At 43.4% G+C, this 26045-nt stretch overlaps 1 protein-coding gene across 1 annotated transcript in view; it reads left to right on the forward strand.

The window, feature by feature from the left end:
- cux2b (cut-like homeobox 2b) overlaps positions 1-26045 on the forward strand; it is a gene marked incomplete at both ends in the record, with an annotated part of 85696 nt that overhangs the window by 42956 nt on the left and 16695 nt on the right. Inside the window, one exon of the mRNA XM_079221816.1 lies at positions 16756-16834. Coding sequence (XP_079077942.1) covers positions 16756-16834 — 79 coding nt within the window. The remainder of the gene's footprint in view (positions 1-16755; positions 16835-26045) is intronic.

Raw genomic sequence — 26045 nt, forward strand, 5'->3', positions numbered from 1 at the left:
ATTAGCTCATTTTTTATTTTCAGTTAGTTACTTGTTGTAAAAACTGTTCATTGACCTAGTTTGTTCTACACTTTTGAAGTGAGCCAATGCAATGTTTGGTTGAACAGTGGCCACTGTGGCCACAAATGACAATTACAGAATAATAATGAATGCAAAAACGTAGCGCAGACTGAACACAAAGTGAATCTTAAAGGTGGTGAGATTGCCTATAAATTAAATTCAAAGAGCCATGTACATACACGAAAAGAGTTGCTCTAGGCAGTACAAATTGAGACAAAGATGCTTTAGCGGTTATTGCCAATTATCTCTAAGCTGTATGACTCTGAATGTACAAAGAAAAGCAGAAGAAAGAGGGAAATTGGACCAAATAAGAGAAATAATAATTTGAGAGTAGTTGCAGTTTTCTGCAACCAGAAGTAACACAAGACCAAAATATTACAACTTACTTTCATGAACTGAAAACACAAAAAAACACAGACTACACTCAGACCCCATAAGAAAGAATGCAAGTTTAAGGCACTTCCACGTCACTTTTAAGAGCTGGAGGTCGCTGCCTGTTCATAGCAAATAAAGCTGTAGTAGTAAAAAAAAAAAATGTGTTTGACTCTTATGAATTTGACTTTTATTATGTAAGAGGAAGAATGTGTTGTTCTTTTTTTCAAAGTAACACACTTTTATCATCTACTGAATATACTTATACTATATACTATATTATACTATACTATATCTATGACTGAAATGCAAGCAATACAATAGCGACGAGCATATTTGAACAAGAAATGCTTTTTTGTCATCATAAAATGTAACACGTTTTTCCACCCTGCAATATATACCATCAGTCTGTCTCTCAGAAGCTCAGAAAGTAACTTTCAAAATGAAAAGTCATCAATTCACTCAATGGCAACATAAAAAAAAACTGAATTTGGGGGGCAGTGTTTCAGCAGTCCTGCGCCATATTTCAGCTCCAGATTGGGCCCTTTGAAGAAGTTGAATACATCTGACTGCCCTTGTTTGTTTCCTGTGTGGTGACTGATTGTTGTGATTCTGCTGGGTGTTTTTATGCTGAGACGCCTCAACCTTTCCATCAGCCTTCCCAGTGTCAGTCTTATCCCTCCTCTGCTGATCTGATGGCGTGTGTGTGTGCGTGTGTTGCTGTGTTTGTTTTCCTGTCCTGACTGATGCCCTGTCGGAGTGTCCCAGTTGGGTGTATTCATCATTATGGATGCGTGTTTAGAGCCAGGGATGCACACCAGGTAAAGAAGAGAGAGAGAGGGGGGGATGTTATAAATAGGCACTTGGCTCTCTAGCCATGTGGAATTGATGAGTTTCAGCACATTCTGCTCTGCAGTGCCAGGTTTAATTTCTACCGTCCTGACAGCACAAACCTCAGAGCCCGGAGACGTCACGCCTGACTGCCGCTGCTGTGCAAATGTTAGCCGTGTTTGAGGATGGACGCACGCACAGCGCCAACTGCACCGCTCCTATTGGGTGTCTGACTGGGTGTACATCCGCTCCTTTAAACCCTTGTCACCTTAAGAGACAGGCAATCACATTCCCCTGCTGACCCCTTCACCAAACAGACACTCACCAGCAGCAGACAGTAACTAATCTAAGAGGCGGTTTCTTAGATAGCTGGCCTCAGTCGAACATGGTCAACTACTTGTTATGAGACAGGTGAGAGCCTCCCCCCTCTTCTCCCTGCAGGCATCCAAAGTCAGAGAGCAGCAACAGTGGCAGTAGCTCTGTCTCTGGGATCCTCCGACTCCTGGCTCACTCTCAGCTGCTGGCAAGAGCACAGTCAAATTAGCCAATAAAAATGTGTGAAATCGGTGGCTCAGCGCCGGCGAGGACATGCCAGGAGAAATAAACATCAGTGCTACAACCAGGAAAAGCTCATGCAAGGAGGAAAAGGCGGAACGGGAGAGCTGCTCCGCCAATTCTACGGCGCGACTCTCTGATTTCAGGCAGAGAATCCGAGCTGCACAGACACAGTCAGAGAGCAAAGTTGTTTCTCCGCTCCATTGAGCACCGAGGCCCAGGCTCAGATCAAGCCAGTGGCAGCACAAGTCAAAAGAACACGAGCTTCTGTCAGAGGATACACAGCCCTCATGTGCCGAAGTGATTTAATTCCCCCTGTTCATTTGAGGTGTCCCCCCCCCCCCCGCAGAAGGAATACCAGTCTTCATTTCACATGATGCTCGGCTGTGAAGTTTAATTTCTGCGAAATCTAAACACGCTAATTAAATATCATAACTTTCTGAAGAAGGTTCTTGTTAAGGCACCTGAAATTTTAATTTAGACTTCAAAAGAGCGAAGACTTTAAAGCAAATCTATTGTTTTTCATTTAGACTGGCAATTTTCTTTTCTCTGCAGTACTGCAGTACGTAGTTATGATTGATCTGGTAATTAAAATATGCAGAGAGGGAAAAATATTAACTGCTCCTTTTTCACTTTTTTTTTGTTTTAGAAAACAGCCGACACATTTTCCGTCTCTTTCCAGCACAGATAATTAAATTTTGCACATTGATGTTCTTTACACAGCATTCATCGACCTCATTATTTTTCCATTTTCATCTTTTTGGTGAGAGATCGATAGATTGATAAAATGATGGAGCCTATCTTAAATAATGCAAGCGGAGAAAAGTTACACTTACTTTGCTGCTGGCAAAGTGTTTGAACTTGTATTCTTCTTTCAAATTGTATTTAATATCCCATGAAGGTAGATCTCACAGTATTACCTTATGGTGTAAATCATTTATTCACATTTTTGCTGTCCCTCTGCAAAAAAGAATGATGCAGCTCCTCTACTCTTTAAGTGGGTCTATGGTATATGGGATGATGCTTGTCAAGGCTAATATCCTAAATGATAAAGAAACTGGCAATTCAAAGAAAGACAGCGTAAAGTAGGCCAATTAGTACCTAGGGAACATTTTGCTAGGAGAGATAGCAGCTCCAAATGTCACATGCACGAACATTAGGACCGATTGTTTATAATATGACCTGACAGTTTGGGTCTCTGTAATATGGGATTAACTACAATACTAATTAACATGTGGCTCTATTAAAACAAGCAGCTGCAAGTGAAATAACTCTCCTACCAGGGAGGAGCTCATCTCTTCTGATGTACACGCCACATTAATGTGTTGCCTCTCCACAACAAATCAAATGTGTTTTTACACTTCAGAGATCTGCTTGTTTTATTCTTATTTTACACTGGAAGTACGATGTCCTACATCACATCCGCGTGCCCTTAAATATATAAGCCCACACATCAGAGTATTCTTTGGCTTTGTCACAAACAGATATATGTTTTAAAGTCCCACTGCGGGGCTCTCTGTTTCATTTGCGACATTAAGTGGCCACAGTGGCCGGAGGAGAGCGTTAAACACGTCCTCAATTAAAGAAATGTAACTTTGCATCTCCTCGCGATTTCTCCTGCAGTCCCCTGTAATTGGGTCTCGGTGGATTTAGTGCTCCAGCTCTCCTTCTGGAGTGGGGCTGAGGAGACGGCCAAAGGGAGAAAGCTGTTGGTCACCAGGTCCTGGACGCTAGCAGTTGGCAGAAAGGAGCAGGAGTCAGCTGCAGCCATGTGGAGTCGGGGCTGGAGCGCGCTTCAGTCCTGACAGAGAGCCACTGTTCCCCAGTTAGCACACAGGACACATGGAGGTCCAAGAACCCGCCGGGGAAACCACCATGCAGGGTGTTGTAGCACTAAGTTAAGAGAGGGAAGTAACCTAGTACTAACTAGATCTCATATTCAGATTTTACATTAAAACATATAGTAAGCTTATAAAATACAACAGATTGGTAAAGATTGAACCATTGGTTTCCAATCTCTTTGGCTTTTGACAAATTACAAATGAGACAGTGTTGTGTTGGGACAGCTTGTCACAGATGTCTACGAGTTGTTAGCATTCCCCCTCAAGAGTGATTTCAAAATTCTCAGATGGTTAACAGATGGAGAATTATCCATTATTTCAAAATAAAAGCATACAGAGATGTCAAAACTTTTTCTTCATTTCTACCCCATTAATCATTCACACCACCTGATGTACCTCAGGACCCTTTGGAGGGTTGGAAACCAGTACACTACCTAATAATAGCTCGCTCCCGACCTGCTACAACATAAAACATACTTACACATGCATTCATCATTATAATAAACAATGCAATAACGTAACAATGAATATTATATCACTAACAGTGGCATATCAAAGTATTAGTACTTTGACATTAATACTTCCTTGACTTGTGATGGAGTATTTTGTTATCAAGCAAGATAACAGAAGCAGACAGGAATCTGGGACTTTTTATATTGTATAATAATAATATACTTTATTTATACAGCACGTTATGATAAGTGCATTACATGGTTGAACCATGATTAAAACCTTTCAGAACGGTAGTGAGGAAAATAAAATCGGACAAAGTGTAGGTTAAATACACATGCAGTTAAGTCTTTTTAGATATTGTAAGTGGAGATGAATATTGATACATAGAATGTATAGGCTAAAATAACTGAAAAAGCAATATTTGTTTCATGGTCTTCTTCAAAATAGCAAACCGTGGAATCTTCCTTGAGTTGCCTGTGTGAGTGTGTGAGTGTAGGTGTGTGTGTGTGTGTGTGTGTGTGTGTGTGTGTGTGTGTGTGTGTGTGTGTGTGTGTGTGTGTGTGTGTGTGTGTGTGTGTGTGTGTGTGTGTGCATGTGCATGGGTGTGTGTGTGGGCGTGTGTCTTCTTCTGGCTCGACATGTGAAGGACAGCCGAAGGTGCGGTGAGATCCAGTGATGGGCTCGTTTTATTACATCTCATATTGAGACCAATCTCTGTCCGTTCACCTGAAGGACAGCCAGCTATTCCCTCACTAAATTAGCCAGCCGCTGTGGTGTGAGGGGGGCCTCCACAGACCCAATCACTTACACACACACACACACACACACACACACACACACACACACACACACACACACACACACACACACACACACACACACAATATCACTGATGCTGGTTCAGGCAGTAACGCAACTGTGTATATTTTCCCTCCTCTCTCGTTCAAGAAGTCACACTCACATGCATAATCCCTTCACTTTCCTCTTTCTCACACTTCCACACTCTCCCCCCATGGTGGATGTGGTGTAATTGCAGTCATTGTGTCCAGTTACGTGGCCTGCAGACCTCCTCTTTCTGGGGCCGTGTGACACAGATCTCAGCACTGGATCATACCTGGTCACGTGTATGTGTGTGTGTGTGTGTGTGTGTATGTCACAATGCATTTACCTTTTAATGCAGCAATGCATGGAGTTTTAGCCCATAAACACACTGGTGGCTTCGAGGGTGAGCATGAACAGAACGTTCATGCTCTCTCCTCCCTGATGAAATGTCTTTTGTAAAGCCTGTTTTTTTTTGTTCACTCACGGCGGATGTTCTAATGAGGCAGAGCCTGAAATAGCAGTGGGGCTAGCACTGCAGAACTATGACATCCCATGTGAGAACTTGCCCAAATCACAGTGGCTGCAGCCGTGCGTCAGGTTTCTTTATTTATAACCCGTACGGAATTGTCCTACACTCTGAGCATATGGAGGGTTATGTAACGCTCAGCATCCAATAGATAACCACTAAAGTCAGGTCCTATATATAAAGCTTGCTGAAGAGTTGTTTCTGAGGTTGCTTACGATTGAGTTAGTATGTCTGGATATCAATGATGTAACAAAAAGAATGGTTATTGTGAAGCAAAAAAAACATCAAAAGACAAACACATGTAGTTCTCGCTTACCTTTAGTGGTGTCTAACCGGTATTAGTTTTGTTTTATTTGCCCAGGTTTTAAAATTCTCTGAGATTTCTGTCTGCACCTTAATACAATGAATGTGAAAGACATTTTAGCAGTGAAAAATACATATATATTCTTTAAATTCAGAAACATCATTGCTCAGGATAATCAGTGTAAAGATTTGCTTATTTCTTTTAAAATACTGTATCGTTTTACCTCTTGACTACTCTGATGCCCTTTATGTTGGTGTTGCTTGAGCATATTTTCAGTTTGACGTCCCTTCACTCGCTCCCTATAGGATTGATTTTAAGATTTTATTGTTTACCTGAAAATCATTAAATGGGCTAGCTCCAACCTATCTCTTTAGCCTTTTACATTCCTACATCCCATCAAGGTCACGCAGGTCGGCTGACCAGTTCCCCTGTGTTGTCCTTCGGATCGAGGTTGAAGCAGAGGAGAGCAAGCTTTTACAGCTGAAGCCCCCAAACTCTGAAACAAATTGCCTCTGACTGTTTGTCTAAAGTGCCTGTTTTTAAATCCCATATTCAAACACATTTGTATTATCTGGCTTTTAACTCACTTTGTGAGGTGCCTCTCTATAAAGTATTTCACAAATGAGTCCCAAAATCCTGAAATGAGTTCGCATTTTTGCACTTCCAGTTCCCTCGTTTAGGTCAACACATTTTTTTAATGTGTTTTTGGTTCGATGCATGAAATAAAGTCTGGGGTCAACACAAGCTGCAGAGATTTGAATGTTTTTTTACGATATAAAACGCATCAGTAAGTGCCTCTTTTGTTAATTTTGAAGCTTGCGTGTGTTTTGTAAAAAAAGCGCCTGCTAACATGTGGCTAAATAAGACCACAAAAGGTCATAATGCTGATTATTCCACCTTCACAGCCTTGTGGTGTAAACTTGTGCTCATGCAACCGCGGTGTAGTTCCTTTATAGTGTCATGTTAGCTTTTTACTCCAGCCGATTGCATTCACGCTTCAAAAACCATAACCATTGGGTTCATTTCTGAAGATTACATTGCAGTACAAAAAGTGTTGGCCCATAGAAATACGTCATTCCTGCAGCATATATTGTTGACTTTTATCTTTTTAACATGTCTTTCATTTATGGTGTTTTCATAATTTATTTTACATGTGGTCATTTGTTGTTGGTTTTATATGTGCTTTATAAATAAACTTGGATTTGGATTAATGGGCTCTAAAATATACTCTAATTAATCAGTCTTTGAAGGGGAAGTCACTAGAATAGAACGGCTCACAGTTTATGTGCCATAATAATATCTTAAAACCTGCACAAAATACAACCAAAACTGAATGCCATGAAAGGTATCAACATTGGTATGTCACTTTGGTGAACTGACCCTTTAAGAAATATTTGCAGACACTGTTTTAGTGCTATAATTTTAACAGCAGTTGCTCAGATATGCATTTGAAAACAACATCAGCTCTTTCTGTTACAGGAATCTCATCTGATTAGCCTTCATTCACTCAAATTGAAATGCGACCTCGCGCCTGTCACATTGTATACGAGTCATCAGGCAGGAAAGCCGGTTATTACAATCATGACATCAAATGCCTGGCAGCAGAGGTCAATCAGTGTGCATTAGCCAAACAGAGCTCATTTGTTTTACAGCTTTTAGTGGCGTGTTGGCAACAGCGGACATGAGCTTTAGGCTGGCATCCAGCGGGCACGGAGGGCCTCCCAGCAGAGCGGGAGCTTGATGGGCTTCGGCCAGCCCTCCAACAGACGAATATGAAGAAGAGGGGTTAATGCTTTACAGTCTCTTCCAGACCTGATACCTGGGCTTTGGGTATCGAGACCGAAACCGATACCGATACCGATACCAGTGTTTAATTAATTAGCCGTGTGCTTCACTATGCAGAAGGGACTGGGGTCATTATTTTACGTTGACTTTGCTTTCTTCAGTATTTAAAACAAAATGAATCAAATAAAAACATAGATATAAATTCCTATTTGTTGAAATACTGGGATACAATACAGATTCAATTCAATTCAGTTTATTTTATATAGCCCGACATCACAAATACAAGTTTGCCTCAGAGGGCTTTACAATTTGTACACATGACATCCCTGTCCCGGGACCTCACATCGGATCAGGAAAAACTCCCCCAATAAAGATAGTAAAAACCCTTGGATTGGCCTGTTGTTGCACGTGCCCCATACAGCTATTTATCAGTCAGTATTGGACCGATATCATTATTGGTATTGATGCATAGATAATAATAATGTTCAACCACTCATCTGGTTTAAGCATCAGAAATGTATTTCTTTACACTAAGCAATCATAAGAACCTTTAGGTTTTTGATGGTCAGATCACTGCCAGAAAGACCCCATGCACTATTTTTTGTGGAAAATGATTTTGTGGGAAATCCTTGGTCTCCAGTCCAGTCTCCTCTTTCTTCTCCCTGTTTGGCCTCTACACTTTTTAAACTTTGGTTCCTAAATGTCATCATACTGATGCATTAGTGTGTGAGTTGGTGTGCATAGGCACACATTGCCAAAGATCACTCTTCACCCTCACCTGGTGCTAATTATAGCAGATGAAAGCACATTTCGGTGGCACTCTGGTGATCCGTCATCGACAGGCCCGCTCTAGTCTGGCTGGGAGTGATATCTCTCTGTAAAATATGTATGACATCAAAAAGCCTTAAAGGTTATTACAAATTAATAATGAGTAGTGGGCCGAGAGCAGTAAAAAATAGCCTTCCCTTGGTGTCGTGTTTAAATGTTTAATTTAACATGCTCCAGTATAGATGTGGACTGCCTCCCAGCGATATGTGCAGGGCCCCGAGGCCTCACCAGACCGTCAAAGGTCTGCAACAGACAGACCCAGACCACCAGGCTCACATGTATTAAGATAGACATTCAGATTAGAATGATTCATGCAGACGTGAATGATCATCCATCTGGAGCCGTCAACTGTTATCTTGAAAAGAGCCGCGCTCTAACGGCATACAGAATTATAATAACACTAAAGGAAGCAGTTTCACTCGCATCAAGCACAAATTCTCTGCAGACTCTAAGACATAGAAAAGCTCTTTCTGAGTGTTTCTCTGAAGCAAGTCGAATCAGTGGCCCTGAACCCCCCTCACAGTAATGTCTGAAGACACTGTACAAAATTGCCTTATTTATGCCTGTAATGTAAGCTGTCTGTTCTGGTGTCTCTCATTCTCTGTGGAACCGACGACGGTGGCAGCCGAGTCTGGAGTGAATTTGCCGGGCGACTACCTGGGAAACATCAACAGTCATTAATTATGTAAAACTCTCCTCACAGTGGGAGCAGGGAGAGCTGCATACAACTGCAGCGCCCGCTCCTATTAGACTCAATGTACTCTACAATGAGCCCCCACTGCCTAGGGGCGTGGAGGGATTATCAGCCTACCGCCACGACCCCCCCATAGAAAGACACACACGCTGTACAGTGTACACACACACACACACACACACACACACACACACACACACACACTGAATGTGGCGTTCTATTAAGTTCTGCACCAATGTGTGCTTGTGTTTAGCCGGGGAGGAGAATAACAGGAATCTCTGCGCTGTCTCTCCTTCCTAGTCACCCCATCATTCACTTCTCTCCTTCGCAGGTCCCGTTAGGTCTTTTTTTTCTCTCTCCCCGGCAATTGTCTTGCTTTCCGGCTTTCTCGCTACACAATGAATGAAATCGGCAAATCTGACAGGACAAATGATATGCCATGTTTGTAAGGAACGCCGGGTAAGGGGCCTGCATCATTGTTGATAGTGCTGCCACCAACGCCGCGCTGGTCTCTGCTACCTGGAACCAAATTACCCACCGAGCCGCCCAACGCAGGCCCTACCTGAGATCTTCCTCCGAGCACTGCGATTGACAACGCCAGATTTATCAAGCAAATAATGGACCTAATTTCTGCACCATGTGTTTCCGATCCATCTTCGGTGAGCAACAGACGCAGGGTTGTTTGGCAGACTTCAAGTCGTCTCCGCAGCGTCCCGCTCCTCCATCAGCTGCGCTCTTCTCGCCGCGGTTCAAGGCTCGTTCATCAGTGCTGCTCCTTTTAGCGGATGCGGCTTTGGCATGATGTTCCTCCATGCTGAAACAAAGGCAGCGCTGACACCTGTAATTAATTAGGCTATTATGCATTCCGCAATGATAATTGCCTCACTGGAAAGTCACCAGCCTTCTAAGAGGGAGAGAGAGGAGAGGTGGATGGAGAGCACTATCCATCATAGTGGAGCGCTCTCTCCCTCTCTCTCTCTCTCTCTCATGTCATGCTGTCTCACCTTGACTAGTGTAGGCAGGGCTAGAGAAGCACTGTCAACATGTGTCTGAGGGCGAGATATGCAGCTGTGCCTCCCCCTTGCCAGCGCTGCTCCACCAGCGGCCTGCCAGTGTCCATCCACTCCAGGGCTTTGGCTCACATTGGCATAGTTACCCATGACACCCCATCTGTTGTAGCTTTGTTCACTAGGGCAGTGCAGTAACAGGATAATGGGGGCACTTTGTTTTTTATAATTAGCCCTTACCTACACTTCTCCTCTCTTCTCTCCTCTTAACAGTTCTCCCAGCTCTGAAATCTAGTCCAGGTGCACTCATCGCTACTTTTCACAGCCCTCCCTCTCAGCCCATCAACTGGTGCCTTCATCTTAGCCTCAGCACACCCCCACTCCCTCCCATCCTGCCATGATGGATACGTTTTCAGCAGACACACTTTTCTCAAGGTTTAGGTCATTCGCTGCATCAAACGTTTGAAAGTGCGAGCTCAAAGAAATGACAACTCCTGTCTTTTGAACTACAAAGACATTCAGAAAAGATTTGTTTTCTACCCTTCGTTTTTCTCTCAGAGGCTCTTGACTTTGACTTTGCCGTGACTTTGAGGTGTTAGCGGCGAGGCTGGTGCTTTTGAGTTTTGTCGAAGGGGAGGGCAACACGGCGCTTCTGCCGCCTGTTGATGCTGAGGAGGACCCAGAAGGCACCTGCTGTGTGGTGGAGACAGCCGGTCCTTTGATCTGGGTTTAATGCCGTGCCATGTTTTGTCTCTCGTGCTGCTCTGTGTGCCTCGTCCATCCGGCTTACGTCAGCTCCACCTTGATCTGTAGAGATCTAGTCTCCTCTCAGCCTGGGTCATTATCGGCACTCTCTACTGGGACACTGACCCGAGGTCGCGCTAATTTTTTCTTGTCATATATTTAAGTAAAACATCTAGTGGGTCTGTCGGTCGGTCTGTACACCATTTTGGTCCAGTTTGAAATATCTAAGCAATAGTTTGATGATAATTGAAATTATGTACAGACACTCATGGTCCCCAGAGGATGAATCTTAATGACTATGTTGTTTTTCTTACGTTTCATCTCATTTCCCCATAAGGTTGACATTAGTAGATTTTAAGGAAATGTCTTGGCAACTGTGAGATATATTGCCATGCAATGTGGAATGTACATTCATGTCCCCCTCAGGATGAACTGTAATACATTTGATGATTGTCTGACTTTTGATCTAAAATATCTGCAAAATCGAATAACATTCCCACCAGCCTCAGCTGTACTTTGTGTGTTGTGCTAATGCGCTAACACGCTAAACTAAAATGGTGAACATGGTGAACATTATACCCGCTAAATATTAGCATGTTAGCATTATTACTTTGAGTTTATTATCATGCTGACGTTAGCATTTTGCTGAAAGCACCACACCAAATACTGCCTCACAACGCAGCTAGCATGACCGTAGACTCATGTTCATGTTTGTTGACTGCTATATGAAAATCCATCCTACCTCCTCTTCTATGGATTAATATGGTCTTGAAACCTTTTTTTTAAATCTATATTGCTCTGCTTTATACTGTACAATGTCCGACTCTACTTCCATCTAAATTCAGCTGAGCCTCAACCACAAGGCTTCCAGAAGTTGAGCTGTATTTTCACTCTGAATTTGTCGCTGCATCATTTACATCAGGACTGGTTAAGTGGTACAAAAGAAAATTGGTCAGCTTTGGCCATTTATTTGGCTGAGACGGCAGCTCTGCAGTGGCGGTGGTGTCACTCCGTTGTTGGTGCAGCGCATTGACTGACAGCCACCGCTGATTGGAATTGACGTGGCGACGAGATGTGTGTCAGTGCTCTGACTGCTCATCTCGCCGGGCTTCCAGAGACGACCACGGCCACCGCCATGCTGCTACCACCACCACTCTGAGATGTGTGTCACCATGATTAAATCTGCCTTCAAACTAAGTCTGTGTGTAGTGTGCATCTGCGTGAGTGCGACTTGACGTGTGTTTTTGCATGAGTCCCAAGTTCAAATGTGTGTGTGTTGCGTGGGTATGTGTGTGTGTGGGTGTACATGGTTCTCTCACCGACCAGACTGTATTGCAATAGTGTTTACCTCTGCCCCTCTCCTCCACCCACTCATCAGTCACTCCGCACCAACTCATCTCTCCTCCTGCCTCTCCTCTGAACCTACACTCAAACGCAAAACAAACGGCAGCAGTGACAGCTGCAAAAGTGCTGGGTGGCGCTGCTAAAATATGATCTTTTGCATGCTTCTGAAGGGAAAATGATGGTTTGCATCTGCTTTTGAAAAAAATACAACCATACAGATACATACCTGTGCAAACCAAATTGTGTTGTCCTCAATGATTGATGCAGGAAGTCTGCCATTAAGAAGGAATTATTTTTGATATTCTTCAAAATTGCATTCAAATTCAGATCAGTTTTAAATGTTAACCTTTAAGAGCTCTTCAGAAGAAAAGGCAAGACAAGTTTATTTGTACAGCACATTTTGACAACAAGGCAATTCAAAGTGCTTCACATAAAATCATTAAAAGCATAATAATAATGCAAAAGAAAAGATTTAAAAACAGTTAAGAACATTCATTTGAACAATTACAGTCAGAAAAACCTTAAAAAGCTAAAAATATTTTACAAGTTATAGTGCAGTTTAAGAAATGAAATACAGTTGTGAAATACAGCAATTGATTAATATCCTTGGTTCAATTAAACAACAGAAAAGTCTGGATTTAAGGACCTGCAGCTTTCTGTTGAGCAAGACATGGAATCATGAAAAGTAAAGATAGACTAACTAACCAATATTTTCTTATAGTCTTCCAAATCCAAACACTGTTTTTTACAGGAAGCAAGGTGACTTCCTGAAAGTAATTAAACCATTGGCTTAGCTTGATTCGCCAGAACTAAATACATATTATGTATATTATATGCATATTATACACATTTATATTTCAACATTTTCTATAATCAATTACTTGTTTTATGTGTCAAGCTAAATTTCCCTGCTCCCAGTTTGATGTTTTACAATTTTAAGTGAAATATTTTAGGTTTCGAGTGTTTTATCGATAAATTCATCAACTTTTCATCAAAAACATATTTTACAGATTAATCGATAATATAATAATAACTATTAACCAAAAAATAGATGGTGTTTTTGAGAATCGAAATAGTATCACAAAACATAATATTAAGATACTGTATCGGTGTGTCAATATTTTCTTACACCCCTACTAAGAATGGATACATATTGGTTAAAATGTCATGAAGTGCAAGTTAAAAAGTGGTTTCTGCAGGAAGACAAATTTGCCGAAGTGGACATTATACAAGGCTCAAAATGGCGACACTGAAAATGGAGGATGTTTGAAGTTGAAAGCGGATGTTGTACCAATAAAGATTAGATTCCACACGGTAGAGCTTTAACCATATTTTGCCTCATTTTCTTATATTAACACCAAGGACTGGATGTTTGTCTGGAATTTGGTGGATTCTTCTGGAAGCTGTTCTGACAAGTGGTGTTGCGGTGGCGGTGGGCTTCCCACTGTTTTGTTCTAATAAGCATGGAGCGGGACCGGGGTTGTTGTGACATCCTGTCAGCCTGTGGGCCGGACTGGCGCTCAGTGAGCAGCACAGTAGGATGGACTCCCTATGATTGTGCACTGACCTTTGCATCATGGGGAAGATGACAGGTAATTTGGAGGCCTCAGGGACTGTGGAACCATACATTTTCTGTCCCCATATCTGCCTTTACACCCGCCCCAACAACCCCATCATCGTCACACACTCTAATCACCTGCATCATCACAACCCGTTCTCAAACAACCAAATAACAGGGGGTGGCAAACTGGTAAGGCAGAAGGGGAAAACGATGATTTAGAGTGATAATTGCATAATCACCAGTTGTGATAATTGTAATTGATGACTGCATAATTGCTAATTGCGCTCTTTATGGGAACCCCTCTTTTCCGTTGTCTGTCTGCGTCTCTCTGTGTCGCTCAGTAGCCCTTCACCCAGCTTCCTCTACTTCATTCTACGTTTGTTCTCTCCCCCCTTCATGTACTTCTCATGCTAGCTTGTTCTCACACACTCTCAGACGCACACAGTAGCGGGCACTGTAAGTATTCTCACAGGCTTATCAGTAAGTATTTCCCAGCAGCCTCGTCCCAGAGGCTGTATTCTGCCTACTCTGTTGCTGCTTGAAGAGTTATGGAGGAGCGCTAACAGGTTTCCTTTGTCTCGTGCTACTCTTGCCCCGGGCTTTACTCCTGCTTGTAAAATCAACCTGTGGCCAAGCCCATTCCCTCGGTAGCCATATCCTTTATCGCAAATGGGGTGAAAACAAAGAATGCGCTGTAAGTCGGAGCCCGGGCCAGAGCCAGATCTCGCATCAAGAAAGAGAAAGAGGAGATTCTCCAGTTGTAGTCCTTCCTCAAGTTGTACCTCTCTGTGCAAGCACCCTATACACTCGTATCTGTTAGTGTGAGACTTCTGGCTCTGAAATCCCATGTGCTTGGCTGGAGGTGGATTAGCATGGAGATGAGATGATTCCCTGATCAGCCCGTATTATGCACTACACCTCAGAGTGCTTTGATGGTAGCAAGGGTTGCGGTTGGGGGGGTCTCTGTACGCATAGCGGGCGCTAACGTGAGAAGGCATCAGGCAGGCGTGTGATTGATGTCTCTGCTAGTGTCTGTAGGCAGGTTAATGGTGTGATTGTGGAGGTAATCTCCGTGTTCTCTCGTTAAAGGATGATGGAGGGCCGTGAGACCCCTGCGTGTCTCTGGAAGATGGAGCCCTCGCTGTTGCCCTCACAGGATCTCAGGCTTTTTAGTCATGCAGTTGGGAGCCTCATTTGATGTATATGCGTCAGAGGAAAACGGGGCCAGCCAGCAGACTGTCAGCAGTGAAAAGTAGATGACTAGTTCAGCCACCCGGCTCTCGTGGCCATGTAGTTCAGGTGTAAACTAAAGGTTGTTAATAGTTTGTCTGGATGTCACAAAGTGCTGTTGGAGCTTTGCTCATTGTCACCTTGAAGAGCGGCGGGTTGTTATTGGCCAGTGGTGACACTCAGGGTCACAAAATTGCTCTTGTTCATAGAGAAAACGAAGCAAACATAAGAAAAAACGACTCTCATCAGTGTGGATAAAGCAAACCCGTAGCCGAGCCAACACCAGTTGTTGATGTACTCATAACACCACATATAAAGCTGGAAACAGTGCCTATGGGTACATCTTGCTTCACACATTCTCAGTTTGTGAACCAACATCAACATTATGTCCTGTACGGAGAGGGGAGATGGGTGGGGGACAGGTGGAGGTGGGTGTGTGTGTGTGTGTGTGTGTGTGTGTGTGTGTGTGTGTGTGTGTGTGTGTGTGTGTGTGTGTGTGTGTGTGTGTGTGTGTGTGTGTGCAGGGGGTTAAATTGGGGTTTAGCTGAGTAAAACAACAGCGTAGTGTAGCAGGGAGCTGGAGAGCTCCGGACTATTGCATCTGTATTGATTGGCTCCAGCCTTTTCCATTTTCCATGAACTCCTCTGAGCTGCTCCAAGTGGGAGTGATGGGAGGGATTTGCTTGATCTTTATGATATTTTCTTTAAACATGATGCTGTCGTTATGCCTCCCCAGGGAAGACGCCAGCAATTTCCAGTAAATCAAAGGCTCTCCGTCCCTCGCTGTTTTCCACACACCTTATTTATAACCCCACTAAACAGCCCCAACACACCACCGCCGCCATACTCATAAGTGTTCTCAGCTTCAGCAAAATGAACGTTTTTCAAGTGCGGTCACACCGATGATGAGCAGCCGGGCTCTTGACCCACCGATGTGGAGTCCATTGAGTCAATCCGACAGAGGCTGTAATCAACAGTGACAGAAATGACATAGACAATAGATGACAATGATTTGAAGTCCGTCTGCTTATGGAGTGTGGGGGGAGGGAGGGGGCATTTGGATGAGCCTGATCTGATTTACTGTTGCGGAGCAGAGGACGTCGAGAGGCAGCCACAGCGCGTCCTCTGACTCACAAACAGGGCCGAGGTCTTAGAGGGAGCTGCGAGCAGGGTAACCCACATAGCCACTAGTGCAGGTGCCCTCTCCATGGGGCCAGGTGGTGGCTAATTCGCTTTCTTTGTCCCTCCTAATGAATCGTTAATTGGTTTGCATCACCCGCCGAGCCGAGGATAGCAGGTGCCGAGTGCTGCTGGTGATGGAGGCCACCGTCACTGGCGAGCCTTCTCGTGCACGGCGACACCTACATGTAACAGGCCAAATGTCACCTCTCAACATGCAGCAGCTTGGCAGTTAAACAAGGCGGACATTGTCATAGTTTACGCCTTGTTTCTTTCTCTAGTTGTCAGTGTATGTTAAAAAACAGCCTCTCAGCTGGTCAATCTATCGACAACGTTATTTGAACTGCACAGTATTTCTCTGTTATATGTATTGAAGATACAATACATACACAAGGCATGCAGGACTGTTTGTTTCATTTATTGGAAGGATGCTGTGAGGCTGACCTTTGCTCTCGTCACTATTGATTCATTGTTGGTTATTTAAGATTTTAAGTGTTTTCTACTCTCTGTGAAAATCTATTAAATGCCTGAAATGTAAATATTCTGTGCACTGTGAGCTAGACATATGCCAGGATAATATCGGTTGATGTTTACCTTAATGGCATCTTCTCCGCTGCAGGTGGTTGCTCTGAACAAGCGCAGCAAGGAGGCCGAGTCTGCGTTCCTGGGAGTCTACAAACAGCTTATCGAGGCCCCAGGTGAGTCTCCCACTAAGACCAGAGATGTGCATCTTCACAAACAAGAGCAGCAGCAGCGGCAGCACACTCACACATTACTTCTAGAATTATCTTTCCCCCTTCAAAGATCACTTCCCACAGATCAACCCATCAAACTTCTACTACTATCACTGGACCCGCCCTATAAGTATAGTGACATATCATGTGTATATGAATACACACAAACCCCAAAGTAATTTTCTTGCCATAGATAGATATGGTGTAACAGCACATGGATATAAGATACATAAAACCCTATACCCTGTGGCTCTTATCTATTTTTCAAAGTCTGTGCTCTCAGAGTGGTTTCCAAAACTCTGCGTGAGGCCACTTCAAAACCCAGCATTGGTCCTTGAGTGTAGCCTGGCTGAGGAGCGAACACATCCTTGAGGAGCTCTGCTGTTGATTGTGGAGGGCCAATTAAAATCCCTACTGCAGTCGGCTTCATGTGGAACGCAGGCCTGATGAGGCCAATGGGGGGAAAAGGGAGAGAGGGGCAAAGACAGTACGTTAGAGTGGAGGAAAGACGTATTGTGTGTTTATTCAGTTGTTATTCCAGTGCCGGGGCACGTGTACTGTATTGCTCTTTGTTGCAGGAGACGGCAGCAAAACGCAGCCCAATCTCAGTCTAGATCAGAGAAACACTTGTGGCAGGAGTAGAGAATGCTGTTTACAGATTCAATGAATACAAGATAAAAGTCTGCGTCAGAGAAATAGCGACGGCAGCAAGTGACTTTTAAAGGTCTCCATTTTTCCTTGAAGTCCCCTGCTTGATATTGCACCACCACCACACTCACAAGCACATACACACACATACACTTTGAATGGAGTTATTTTCTTGATAAGAAATACCGTTCTTTGAAGATATATTCAGTTTGATTTTCTGACCTATACCTTTTATATGGAGGCCTTAATTCAAGCCCAGGAGCGTATTGTGGGATATATTTTGTCACAAACCCCCGTCAAGTAGAGAATAGTCATCTTAGAGTTGTTATGTTCAAGAACAAAGACTTTAACATAAAAAGAAAGGCCATGTCACCATGAACTCTGGTGTGTAAGTAAAAAACTAAAGTAGTGTTTTTAAGGTACCTCATATTTTTGTCCTCTCTGTCTCTTCATATACACCGTGTATGTGTGGCCATTCTTTTGAGTATACAGTAGTAGACCTTCCTGTGTCAGGTTGCATCAGGTGACGTAACACAGAGCGCCTCCTACCTCTATTTGACCTTACCTTTACAAAGGGAGTCTGTTTCACTGCATCACTGGGGGGGAAAGGAAGCCAGTTGTTTTCTCTCAGTCTAACCAATGATGTGTGCTAAACAGTGATGGGCAAGTTGCCTGAAAAACAGAAGGAATTACTCATTACTCAAACAAAGTTATTATATTACTTTGATAATGTAATAATTACTCAATGTAAAAAAAATAACATTACTTAACACACTTAAGAATTTGATTTAATAATTACTGAACAGCAGAAATAGTTACATTATTTTCTCGTATACTGGATTACAGTTTACAAACATAAACTAGCCTGCATGCTAAGAAGACACAAACCTACTTCTCACTTGATTTACAACCTCAGTAATCCTTGTGAACAATCACAAGGTTCAAGTTTTCATCAAAACAGCTTGATGTTCCTTTTGTCAATTATGACCTATTTAGAGTAAAATAGACGATAATGCAGGGTATGCTTTAGGGCTGACTACCTTGTGATTGACATGCTACTGCCGCGTCTGGGAGTGGTCTTTGTTTTTGTCGTACATCTTTAACCCTTTCACGGTGGTTTTGCAGTCCATGAGAGTTAATTGTAAAAATGTCTCATTTAGGCCTCGGTTGTACTTAGCTCCCCCCTCTCGTGTCACTTCTTGTTACAAAAAGCTAAGATGGCGACGGCCAAAATGCAAAACTCAAGACTTTAAGGCGGCAGTCCACAAACCAAACCAAACCAAACGGTGCACATTTCTTAATAATGTTGTGTTACATTTATTAACTGGTCACAGAATAGGAGGTAATCAGTACGTCTCTGAGTTTTTAGGCAAATAAGCTGTTATGTGTAGTCTGTCTTCTCTGTGCTTTGGACTAATTGGGAACATGATGGCAACAGGGGGGGCAGATTCTCTTGGCCTCTAGTTTTCACACTTCTACAACACGACCTGATATATTGACCTAAAGCAGCACTTTTCTGCACACAACTGTAAATATGGCGAACGAAGATGAAGTGAAAGATGACAAGCTACGATTGGTCAGAGTCCAACTTGCGGTCCTTGTCTTCCAGCCAAGTCACAGCAACAATTTAGAACTCATTGATTGCCTAATTTAACATAGCTTGCATCTCGAAAGGCAGACATATAGAAAATGGCTGATCCCCACACTAGTTTCTTTCGCAGCTGATATCCCTCTGGTTGCAGCCAAACCGAGGTCAGACCATTGAGAGTGTTTCTGTGTCCGGCCCAAGCAGCCTCTGCCATCTGTGAGGAGGGCCTACAGTATCCTGTGCCTGTTTGTCACTGTACATCTTGCTGCTCGTGTCCAAGGTCACAACTCCCCCCCTCTCCTGCCCACCCCTCGCAAGAATGGATGACTCCAGGTACACCGGAGGACAGTCATTTGGCTGTGGCCCCACTTCATTTCTCTCTGCCCCTCAAACACAACAGCAAGCGTTCCCATCGTTCCCCCAACAAATGCTAGAGCTCATGTATTTTTAATCTTTTGACAGATGCAATTATTCTTTACACGCCATGCTCGTTAATCTTAATGCAGTTATTACTATTCATTGCAGGACGTTTTTCCCCTCCTATTATTTCATTTGAAAGTGCCTCGCTCTCAACGTGTGTGTGCGCGCGTGCTCATTTGTGTGCCGACATTAAGGCCTCCGGTCCAATCAGAGCGGGCCAACACCAGAGTTAATGAATGCAAGGCGAACAAGAAAGGGGGGTGGGGAGGGGCACTCGCCGCAGCAGCTCAATATGTGACCTGTTGTATCTGGCTATCATTAACATCTGGTCACATATCAGTTATCTACTTTGCCGTGCCCACTATTGAATACAAATAACGTAGCCGATACATTTGTGAGATTCTGGCACGATAAATCTTCTCTTTGTTATTGCAAGATAATGTTCCTGTTCAATGGCAACTCGAATGCAACAGTAAACTCAGAACAGAAATAACTTCTTGATGCAAGTGATTGAAGTGATTTTTTGCCTTTTATGAGGCCCCTAAGCCGAGATGTCAATCCACGGGAGTGTTTCATTAGCGCTCTATATTTTGATTTGCATGTGACATCTCCTCATGCTGTGCACTGTAACTCCTACCCAGTCTGGGGCTTGAAAGAGGCCTGTTAACAGTGTTTCCCTAACAATGTTTATATCACCTCCGCGCGGTTTTGATCAGTGCAGATAAACAAGTCCTGATCACTGAACGCTGAAAAACAGTGGCAGCTTCTGCCCGAATTCATCGGTTTCCCAGAGATGCACCGAACTCCCTCTCTCTCTTTCTTCCTCTCCTCCTCGCCGTCTCTCTGCTGGAGTGTGCGAGTGTGTGTGTGTGTGTGTGTGTGCGAGTGGCGTTTGAACGTCTGCGTTTGTCGCCACCTCTGTGAGAGCAGCGAGGCCCCGTCGCCAGGGGCGTAGCCCTGAGACTGACGCTCCAGGTGTTTGCTCTTCCTCGCCTCCTCTCAGTGCACACACTCATCCCTTAGGATCCACCCCACTCCCTCTCTCTTTTAGAACACAGCTCCTTTTATCTGAGCGGGGAGCTCACTGAGAGTTTGTGAAGATTCTGATCTGAATACACCCCTCTAAGTATGCATGTGTGTGTGTGTGTGTGTGTGTGTGTGTGTGTGTGTGTGTGTGTGTGTGTGTGTGCACGCCAGGGCCCAGGCTTGTCTGAGGTGTGTGAGTCTTTATATGTTTGTGTGAGAAATGTTATGACAACAGTGCTTGCTAGTGGTGACCACCGGTACTGCGGAGCAGAGCACAAGTGCAAGCGGCTTTTTGTCACATTAGGTCACACGTCTTCTTGTGAAATGAGATGGTTGTAAGTGCCTTACATATTCACATCAGATGTTTCCCTCGGCTATGAGATTATCAGCGCAGAACTCACTGACCTTAGTAATTCAGAGTCATTCAAATGCACAAAGAATAGTTGTCCTTCCTCAACCTTTCATGTACATAAGCAAGCCCCAGTGAGAGAGGCCTGCAAGGCACAGCAAGCTGCCTTTATTGTAATTTTGCAGCTGAGTACCTACAGTCAGGATGAGAGGGAAGAAGGAGTGCGGCGTGTGGCAGTCTGTCGGAGAATAAGGACGTATAAAAGCTGATGGAAAATGAAAGCTCTCTGGGCGGGACGAGATTATGCACAAGTGATTAATAAGAGCAGTAATAAACAAAGGCCCAGGAGATGTTTGAGGTGCTTAATAATGCATTATGTTCATAAAAGAGCTGGGCCTCTCCAACTGATCCCTGTGGAGTAGGAGACCCCAGAGGGACCAGGAGAGTGTGCTCTTAAAAGAAAGCAACTGTGTGTGTGTGTGTGTGCAGGAATGTCTGTATGTCTGTATTTGTGTGTGTGTGTGTGTGTGTGTGTTTGTGTGTGTGTGTTTGTGTGTGTGCCTGAGAGCAGATAAGATGTAACCTTGGGATTCAAAAATGTAAAGTCTATAGACTGGTGTATTTTTGACATTCATTTATTATGATTTGTCTTACATTTCTCAAAAATAAGAGACAAAGTTATATTGTTTTTTTTTAATCTTTTTTTAATATCAACTGAAGTTTGGTTCGCATGTCATTGGCACTTATTATTTTTCACTGCGGCATCTGGTGTTAATTTTAAATGCTACCGAGCTCTGGCTCCGCTCTTTGTTCTGAGCTTTAAAAAATGTCTCGGTATTGATGTCATTCCTTCTTCGTCCTTCAGTCTGTCAAACAATGACACGGAACAGCAACTGAAGAGAACAGGTTAAAAAGTTTCTCTTTCAGCTTTGTTTTGTTCACACACAAAAGCCGCCGCTTCCCACAATCATTTCTTTCATTCCACCTATCTTTATATTTTTGTATTTTCTCACTCCTTCTCCCACATCAAGGTAAAGCGGCACTTCAGTTTGCTATCTGAATATCAAATGCTCGTTGGTTTAAAATGCACCGCAAACAGTAAAGTCATGTTTATGAATTTGTTCCAAGCATTTTTTTTTCTCTAATCGAAACTAATCCTTGACAGGCAGCAAAAAGAGGCAACACTTTATCCTACATGCCTTGTATCACTTTACATTGTCTGTGAAGGTGAAAGTAAAGACTTAGTGTTCCCTCAACCTAGTTTTGGTTCTTGACAACAATATTACAGCAGTGTTACTGTTTGTTGCAGCAGCGGCAGAGCGTGTTTATGGACCTTGAAGTCCACTCAGAGGGAGAAAAAAACAAGACTGTTTTGAATGAAAAGAAAAAACCTTGGAGCACAGCCTTGTAAATTAATTTGTTCGTGTTGTATGATGGGAACACAGCTGGCCTCATTAACATGCGCACAACAAATAATTATAGCGCTTTTTTTTCTCTCTTCAGCCAGCCAATGCTTGGCTAATGGGCTTGCTGGGTTAATTATGTCAGAGCGTAATTACACAGGGCCCAGGGAGACATAATGGTGCACCCTGCTGCGCCCACACCGCCTAATGATGGTGTATCGCTGACATGGCCAAGACGGACCGCCCCGACACACCTGCTTGTCTTGGCGCACACCACCCTGGTCCACCCCCACCCACCTCGACACACATCCTGAACCTGTGCAGCGTCCACCCCGGTGCCACCTGCAGTCCGCTGAGCCTTCCAGCTTCTGACAGGCTTTGGCTCCTGCTTACTCTGGACTGAAGGCTCACCCAGATACAGTAACTACCTCCCGCTTGGAGATGTGCAATAGCACGGCAACGCAGTGACCACAAGGAAGCAGTTACAGGGTGGCGGCCTCATTATCGCTCAGTCAAAGTGATGAAACTCAATATCAATGCAGCTGAGGATGTGCGAAAAACAATTAAAACTCATGGCTATTAGAAAGTCAGGGTTTATCACAACATGGGTCTTATTTTTGTACTTATAACGTTGTAGTTTCAAACTTGACGACACACACACACACAGCAAGCTGCAGACCAGTATGATGATGAAAACGCCTCCAGTACACCATGCTTGCACCGTGCTTTATATAACTTATAATCTTAATTAACCTTGACTTTACCAACATTATTGTTTCTAATTCCTCTTCTATCTCTTGATTATTAACAGACTGGGACTTAAGATTTTGTGTGAGCAAGGTTTTGGCAGCAATTTTAACACTAATGCAGTTTATTTTTTGCGGTCTAAGAGAATCTGGTGATTCTGAAGACCTTCAACACACTTTTACATGTCCTCCCTCCTCAGTTTGTATCAGCACGCCACCACTGCACTGAATCTAAACAGGACCGGCCAGGCAAAGCAACGTTAGTCACAGTTTGTCACGTTCTTCATGAAAATCAGACTTCAACAAAAACGTGGATCGGTCCAGTTTGGGAGGGGCCCGCTCGTCTCCCCCTCATTATTGAAAGATTAGATTGGAGATTAGAGATTAGATTAGACTGGCAGGCAGCGTTCTGCTCTGTGATGTGTGCGGCTGCGAGGGCCGGGCCGGGCAATGCCACATACAGTACTGACATCAGAAAAATAATAAAACGTCTTTGACGAGCGGCCAGTTCGGCCTTTCGGGAGTCTTCCTGAACTTCGGTAAATCAACCCGTCCACCCTATTTTCTGATTTGTATATCAGTTGTTTTAAACCTTTTTCAGTGATGTACCCCCTGTAGAATATTTTTCCAGCCAAGTACCTCTTAACCAGCGCAGCGGATTATTGGTTGAAATGTGATGTAAAATACATAACTGTGCAATCATTGTCTGATTTAATATATAATATATACAATTCAGTTTATGAACTTACATTTATATATTTATTGAATATGTATGAATTAACTATTTGTAAAGGATTTTTGAATGGATGTTACTTTTACATATATGTTTTTTAAATCTCACGTACCCCCAAGTGTACACATACCCCCATTTGAGAAGCACTGTTGTATATATATCCATTTAAAATTCTCTTGTCAATTTAAATGAGCAGTCGGACGATCAGACAGTAAATAAAGGTGAAGAGTAAAATTATTCCCCAAACTGTCTGCTTTACATCCATCACTGTTTGCAGACTTCTGGTTCTTTAAAAAAAAATCCTACTGTAAAGTATGGACCGTAGTTGCAATGAGGGATTTGGGTGTGCATACTTAACAATTTTACTTCCAAATAAATTAGTTGTAAATCTGTACAAAATGTCTGCTTGTTTCCAACACATCTGATTGTGTGACTGTCTCTTGTCCCTTTGGACTTTGCTTCAGCATCGTCACCATGTTCCCAGATCTCAGATGCTGTTATAAGTTATACAAATCAAAGTAAAAACTACAATAAATATGACTTAAGCTGGAACAAACCAGAATATCCTTTGATGTCTGGCTCATTGTGAGTGAACACATATGTCCATGTGTTCAGCATGACATATTGAACCTCACTCTGCCATTCTGCTCTTCCCAGTGGCTGTGCTTCCTCCCTGTGATGCAACTTAAAGTGATTAAATGCCCCTTGATTCATCAGTTAAAACTAGCTGCTGTTGCCTGATCAGTTATCATGACCTCGGAGCAGACATCCAATCATCTATAATTAAGATCAGGGATGAATTAAAAATTGATCCGTTTATTTTGCCGCGAGACGGATGTGACTCACCTGATGTACGCAATGCCTCGTCAGCTGAGTTGTGTTTCTTGATTAACAGGAATGTGAGCGGTTGGGTTAATGCTGAATTCCTCTTCCATTCTAGGGTTTACTTGGTGGATTTACCATCAGAGCTGCTCGAAAAAGGGCTTCTTATTAGCTACATCAATTAGCTCTGTTTTCTAAAGTTATCAGCAGTCTTTCTGGACTCCTTCAGTAACTGTAGATCCCCGGCCCTTGGAGAGTATCCCTGCTGCTCTTCTTTGACGGGGGTTAATTTTGTATACAGACTTAAGTTCTATCCCTTCACTTTATATTTGACTTTACTTTACTCCCCTGCCACTGATTGATAATCCTGACTTGTCCGTGTGTGAGAGATCCCTTACTATAATCTCTGTCCTTTGATCATTAAAAGTTGAAAGGATATATGGGAAAGAGGCTGATAAAGTGATTTCTGTGACAGTGGGTCGATAGGATAGCAGTGCTTTAAGTCATTCTGTTTGTCTTAGAAGAGCTCTGCTCTTAATAGTGATGTCCCTTGTGACTGATGCAATATCTCCACAGCTGGTGTAACAATGAATGCAGACAATGTTTGACTGTAAACGGTCCTGGGAAAAATAGCGCGATCAATTAAATGGCCCAAAATGTTTGTCTGATGAAAATACAGATACGGAAAGCTGCAATGTATGGCCAGGATTTCAACAAATTGCACATTGCAGAAGTTTTGACTCTCTGATGAGCATTTTTTTTTTGTGGCCTGTCGGCTCAGAGTTTGCATTCTCTCTGTGGCATCTGGCAAAGTTTAAACGTCTGTGGCTCCAACTTCTTATGAAAAGTCACTTCAGTCAGTGCCCAAACTGAAGAAGGGATCCAATTGGGTTCCACACAGAAGTCTAAGATGAGTGGATGAAAGCTGTGGGAGAAAAGTTTGTGCAGCAAAGCAGCGATTTTCCTCCTCTTTTCGAGTTTTGAAGGGCTCCGGTGTGTGTGTGTGTGTGTGTTAGTGTGTGTGTGTGTGTGTGTGCGCTTGGCTCTACATCTTGCCTCCCCCCTTGTCAAGGAGCTCCCCTGAGCTTCCCTCTCTGTGCTTTGGCACTAGAAGTCACCTCCTTTGGTGTTCGGCAGGCAGGTACACAACAGGAGCAGCTCTCTCTCTCTGAGCTGTTGAACTTTTCGGGAGGGGAAGAAAGGGAAGGGGAAGATTAAAAACAGCCCTGTGATGTGGAGTGCCGAGCTGCCTCCTGAGAATTCCTGGCATAATAATTTAAATGATCAAATGATACAGAGGAGACTTGTTAGCTGAGAAACAGCCTCCTAGTTGGCCCCATGGGCCCGGTGCTGCCGCGCATGCATTGCAAAACAGCTCCTCTGTTGTGCTAAAGAATCCCGCTTTTCCCCCCCTTTTCAGGAGCAGACTTTTTCTACACT

This window comes from Taurulus bubalis (assembly GCF_910589615.1).
Source record: "Taurulus bubalis genome assembly, chromosome: 8".
NCBI lineage: Eukaryota > Metazoa > Chordata > Actinopteri > Perciformes > Cottidae > Taurulus > Taurulus bubalis.